The sequence below is a fragment of the Hemiscyllium ocellatum genome, chromosome 1, assembly GCF_020745735.1.
Source record: "Hemiscyllium ocellatum isolate sHemOce1 chromosome 1, sHemOce1.pat.X.cur, whole genome shotgun sequence".
Classification (NCBI taxonomy): Eukaryota; Metazoa; Chordata; class Chondrichthyes; order Orectolobiformes; family Hemiscylliidae; genus Hemiscyllium; species Hemiscyllium ocellatum.
The window spans coordinates 38,317,609-38,323,608 of record NC_083401.1 but is presented as its reverse complement, the minus strand read 5'-3'; the positions used below and the strand labels follow the sequence as shown (position 1 = coordinate 38,323,608).

The 6,000-nt window shown below is 40.0% G+C and overlaps 1 protein-coding gene across 2 annotated transcripts in view; it reads left to right on the top strand.

The window, feature by feature from the left end:
* The first annotated feature begins 1,172 nt into the window (after positions 1-1,172).
* Positions 1,173-6,000, top strand: part of pias2 (protein inhibitor of activated STAT, 2) — a 75,177-nt gene continuing 70,349 nt past the window's right edge. The window contains exons 1-2 of one of the 2 annotated variants that reach the window (XM_060846892.1): positions 1,173-1,221; positions 5,125-5,596. In XM_060846892.1, the coding sequence (XP_060702875.1) occupies positions 1,198-1,221; positions 5,125-5,596 (496 nt within the window). In that variant the 5' untranslated portion in view covers positions 1,173-1,197. Of the gene's footprint in view, positions 1,222-1,247; positions 1,390-5,124; positions 5,597-6,000 lie in introns of those variants that run through there. The other variant, XM_060846975.1, reaches the window with a different exon arrangement.

The following is a 6,000-nucleotide window of genomic DNA, read 5'->3' as shown; positions in this document are numbered from 1 at the left end:
GGCCAACCTCCCGTCTCTAGAATCTGTCTACCAGGTCCACTGTCAAGGAAAGGCTGCCAGCATTCTTAAAGATCCATCCCACTCTATGCTACTTAACTCTGTGATGTCTGTATTGCTCACAAGACAAAGTTTTTCACTGTGCCTTGGTACACATGACAATAAATTCAATTCCATTCAATTCTCTTCTTTTAGTAATGTACATTTCTGTGGCTCAAGATTTTGGTTTGGCTGTTTAGGTTCTCTTGAACACCTCGGAATGTGTTATGTTAAAGTTGTTACAAATACATGCTGTGGTTGGTAGTCAATATGAAGTGGCTGGAATAGCAAAGATGTTCAGTTCTCCAACATCTTGATGAGGATATCATCATCATCATAACCTTTGGTCTCTTTCATGGGGATGAAAGATTTATCTCTCGTTTGGGCAGTTACGTGACAAGCAAGAGTCAAAGTGTGGCGTGGGAATAGCACAGCAGGTCAGGCAGCATCCGAGGAACAGGAAAGTTTGCGTTTTAGGCATTAGTTCTTCATCAGCAGTTTTGGGGGAGGGGGATGGGGAGCTGGGAACTAAATGCGGGAGGGCACTGTGGCTGGAGGGCAATAGGTGAATGCAGGTGGGAGGGTGGTGATGGTGATAGGTCAGAGCGGAGGGTGGAACGAATAGGTGGGAAGTAAAATGAACAGGTAGGACATTTCAAGAGGATGGTGCTGAGCTGGAGGGAGGGAAGATGAGGAAACTGGTGAAATTAAGTGTTAATCAAGGAGACTAATCATCCACCATATAGATTGGAGACTTACATGGCGTTCAGACAAATGTTGATTTCCAGATAAGGTTGGAAATATCATATTATTGGAAAGAGTTTGCTCTGTGAGGGCCTAACCTCATTCTCCTCAAGGGTTGAGATTACTCGTTGACAGAGACCTCGGGACATTGGGATCTATACCGTGCTGTTTTAATTTCCCTCCATTTTGGTGGGGTGCAACTTATGGGCTCCAAAACTGCCTTCGCGCTTCAGCAGGTGAGATGAGTGTCACACCATACAGCACAGTGATCACAGACTGACCAAGGCTGAAGCCATGTCAGTCATTGAAGCAGGTTTTGGAGCATGGGGGTGGGGCCAGGGGGGGTGACGTGCTGCGTCACGACGTCGACGTCGAGCATGGCGTCACGATGCAGTGCATAATGGGACGGGCCGAAAGATGGCGGATTTTGACGAGTTGAGGGTGAGTGGTCTAGTGAGAGAGGGAAGAGGGAGTCAGAGAGACAGAGAGAGAGAGGGGGGAGCGGAAACTGCAGAAGAGAAGGAGCCCAGCTGGAAACGGCGGGCCAAGGGGAAAGAGGCAAGGCAAGACACTGAGGAACGAGCAACCCTGACCAGGGAAGCGTTCCTGGTAATTAGATTTTTTCTAAAAATCCTCAAACCGGAACCTCAACAACTAATTGGCCGCCGCGAGAAAATTTATATGAAACAAATCAGTCAGTCTGTAATGATTTGGAAAGCCCAGATATTCACCTCCCTACTAGTGACCGGGCCGTTAGGCCTTTGATTTGACAACTGTCCCCGCCTTTTCTCTCTGGGCAGCTGCTCCTGGTAGCAGGAGGCTATCTCCTAACTCTTTAAAGGGAATTTAGTCCTGATTACTTCAAATTTTCGTTTTACTAAACTGCATTTTCGGTGATTTCCTTCCTGCCACGTTCTTTTGTCTTTTATGATTTAGACAGCAATTTCCATATCTTTTAATGTTGATGCTTCAAACTATATTTGTCTTAATGTTTGGTTGGCATTTTTGATGGTGCCAATTCTTCAGATCTTTAGTTTGTTTTTATAAGTAAATAAAATGTTTTTTTTCAATTGTGATGTAATGTACAAATATAGTTTGAATGAACATTTAAAAAAAAAATTTAGTCATAAAAAACTTCCCTTTTTACGTGTAGAGCTGTCTGTTCCCGCTGTCTTAAGTCCGTGACAACTTAGCCATGTCAAGTTTCCCTTGTGGGGAAAAAAAACTCTCCTTTTTTAACACACTTGAATAGTCAAACCTAAAGTGTCATAATCTGATTGGATGTTTTGAATCCAAATAAGGGATGTCTGCTAAGTCAAGTTAACTGATTTAAATAAAACACAAGTTGATATTTGGGTTCAGCTGGGTGCATTGTGAGTACTGACAGTGTCATAAGATTAAGAATATAGAATACTGCCATTGGTATGATTCTGGTGAACACTTCTTTTGTCATTAAAGTGTTAATGATGTACAGATGGAAAAGGAGGAAGAGGGTTGGTGATGTAATTAGATTGAATTAACATAATTAGCTTAATACTAAAATATTATGATTTACCTAACTTGAGGGTCTGACTGATGTAAATGATAACCTAGTGCTAAAATACAGTTTGTTGTTGAAGTGATTTTCCATCAATCCTGAAAAATCTCTAAGTTATGTAGGGTGTTGCTTAGTACTGATGGATGAACTTGAGATAATGGATTAAATATGTATTGGCAAGCTAAGAGTATTATTTTAGTGGTGTATTTTCACAAACAATTAGCAAATTAAGAAGAAATTGTTCCCTAGTTGGAGAGTAGATTCATGTAGAGACTTCTCAGACTTGGCAGCCTGAAACCACTCGACTTGGCACATTTATGTGTTTGCATGGTCATTTCATGAAAAGAATATACTCAATCAAATAAGAACTTAGAGTTTTGCTAATAGCTGTTTGAAAGTTGGTAAGACATAAAAGCAGTTTTTCTAATTTTATGAAAACAATTTTTAACAGGAGCGAGGTAGAGATTCACAATTTGACACTATAACATATGCTTTTGGTGATCCCCAGCTGATTTAAAGTGTATTTTTATGATCCTGCTCTGAACTACCCAGTTGTAGGCAGAAAATCTCCTCCAAAGATTTTCTGTTTCCAATACCACTTTAACACACCCCAGCCCTGTTCTCATTGGAGTCATCCACAGATCTATCCTTGACCCATACTAATTCTCAGCTCATTTCAATGCTGTCCCTTGACTGCCTTATCTGAGGACATGATGTCAGGTTCTTAACATAGGTTGGAATCACCTGGTAGTAGCCCTGATGAAGGGTTTTTGCCCGAAACGTCGAATTTCCTGTTCCTTGGATGCTGCCTGACCTGCTGCGCTTTAACCAGCAACACATTTTCAGCTGGAATCACCTGGTTCAACTTCACCATATCTCTTTTGATTCCTCCAGTGCCTTTATTGGTAGACTAATTTCACTGATGTCCGGCCTGGATAAACTGCAATTTCACCAAATTGAACATTGGCTTGCATTGGTTTGTTTTCCCAGTATTTTCAGATGCCATGCCTAACTATTCACTTCCTGCCAGTTCCAGTCACCTTCCTTGCCACTATCTGAGTCTTTACTGAACTGTTTGCAACCTTGAAGCAGTATTTCGCTCTGCGAAAAGTTCTGACCTTACATCCTCCTTTGCAATTAACTTTGGCTTTTGAATGCTTTGTTATATTTTGAGTTTTGCATGCAAATTCTGGGTGTTTACATACAGTACTGTGTTTTAAGAGTGCTTTCTGCAATTCTCAAATCTGCAGGTAGAGTGTTTAGATATTAATCCCTGAGATGATAGGATTGTTTCATAAGACACTGGGGAAATTGGGCCTGTATTCTCTAGAGTTTCAAAGAATGGTAGTTTAATTTAATTGCATTGTTTTTAATGACAATTCTTAAGTCATGATTGGATAGTTGTAAGTAGGATATCACCTTGGCTGGAGTTTCTAAAATGTAATGTAATTTCAGATTAAGTGATTACCTATTTAAAATAGACATGAGAAATTTCTCAGCAGGTGGTCAATCTTTGGAATTCTCTACCCCAGGGAGCTGTGAAAGTTCTGTTGTTGACCAGCTTCAAGATTGAAATCAACAGACTTCTGCAGCTAAAAACATCAAGGGACATAGACATAGCAGATCTAATTGGATGACAGGATCAATGACCTACTCCTGTGTTCCTTTGGTGACTTCCATAAATGATCTTTTACTACTTATGCATCTGGATCATTCACATATAATAACAGAAAGCTCTCTTATGATTTGAGCTGGCTGTTGTAACTTATACGTGTATTTGTATTGAGTTCTGTAACCTATCTGAATGAGGACTGAAACATTTGGTAGCTGTTATTAGATATGAATCATTAAATTGTTTATACCTCCCTGAACCTTCGTTCTCTCCTTGGGGAAAAAAAAGACAATAAAAGAACCATGGGGGACAGTCTCCTTTGGGAGATGGAGGAAGCAGTTAGTAAATCTACATTCAACTAAGTATATTTACTTCAGAAAATAATATTTTAGGATGCAATGTATGAATAAGTTGAGGTGTGATGTGATAAGACACGACGTGACATATTTGGAAGGAAAATAATGACTTTGGATCTGTGGTTCCCAAAGCTCCCTATCCTTGAGGTTTTCTCTGTCAATTCTGGGTCTGTTGCAAATTAATTGGAGGCTCATTGTTATCATCAGTCAATAACACTTTTCCTTTTTATTAAAAGACTACCAGAATAGGAGGAGTTAAACTTGATGGATCATGATTTCTCTTTGTCTAACAATTCTTATTAGTGATTCACCAGTTACTTTGTCAGAAAGTATTGCAAGTTGCATTCGTCTCTGCAGGGTGGATTTAATGATAACCTTGACTTTTGTCATAAATTACTGTGGAGATAATCAACCATTAGGCTTGAAAGCTGGAATGCAGATGATCAACTCTGAGCTAACTGGCAAAACTGGCTCAAAAGGCTGAATGGCCTATCCCTGTTCTTATGTACCCAGTTTAAATGAATGACAGTAAATTGCTATAAGTTCAATCAAACATAATTCTTTGTTGAAATAGCATTTATTTAATACATTCAAATAACATACACAGTTATTTCATTCATGTGTGCAGTTGGAATAAAACTAAGGAAGTTCCAGCTTCCACATCATTTATCAATTTTAAGATAACTTCTGTATAGGTTATGCAGCATTTAGCATTGAGTATAATAGGACTATTGAGATAAGTATTAATTCAAATTGTTAAGCATTAGAAGTTTAAATGTTGTTGAAACTAAACATTGATGGTTGATGAAGATATTTACATTGAATGCTTTATCTTTCAGAATATGGTTTCGAGTTTTCGTGTCTCAGAGCTTCAAGTGTTGTTAGGTTTTGCTGGTCGTAACAAAAGTGGTCGCAAGCATGAACTCCTTGTGAGAGCACTACACCTTTTAAAGAGTGGCTGTAGTCCAGCTGTTCAGATCAAAATTAAGGAACTGTACAGACGACGTTTTCCTAGAACTATTGAAAGCCTTGCTGACTTGTCAGCTATAAAATCTTCCGTTTTCTCTTTGGACAATAACCTGTCTAGTGACTCTGAGTTGACCTCGGGGATTGCGCATTCTTCGGCATCCACATCAGCCACACCTCAGACTTCATCTCCATTGGTTAGCTCTGTGCTGCTACATGAGACGAAGCCAAATATAGAAATGCAAGAGGCTTCTCCCTCCATCCATCCTGTCCATCCAGATGTCCAACTGAAAAGCATACCCTTTTATGACGTGCTGGATGTGCTTATTAAACCGACAAGTCTAGGTAAGTTTTGTTATTCAAACATTACAGTAAATCGAATAAAAGCATATCTTAACCAGAACACAGTTCCAAGTAGCTGCCTGCATCTTTTTTTAACAAGCCCATACTTCTGCAGGGTAGCAACTTTCACGGTATACAGCTGCAAAAATTTGTGAAGTTTGAGTACATTTGTCTCAGTTGCAAGTGTTAGTAAGTTACTTGAATATATGTGGTGGCACGGTGGCTCAGTGGTTAGCACTGCTGCCTCACAGCGCCAGGGCCCCGAGTTTGATTTCAGCCTCAGGCGACTGTCTGTGTGGTGTTTGCACATTCTCCCATGTTTGTGTGGGTTTTCTCTGGGCGCTCCGGTTTCCTCCAACAGTCCAAAGATGTGCAGGCTAGGTGAATTGGCCATTCTAAATTGCCCA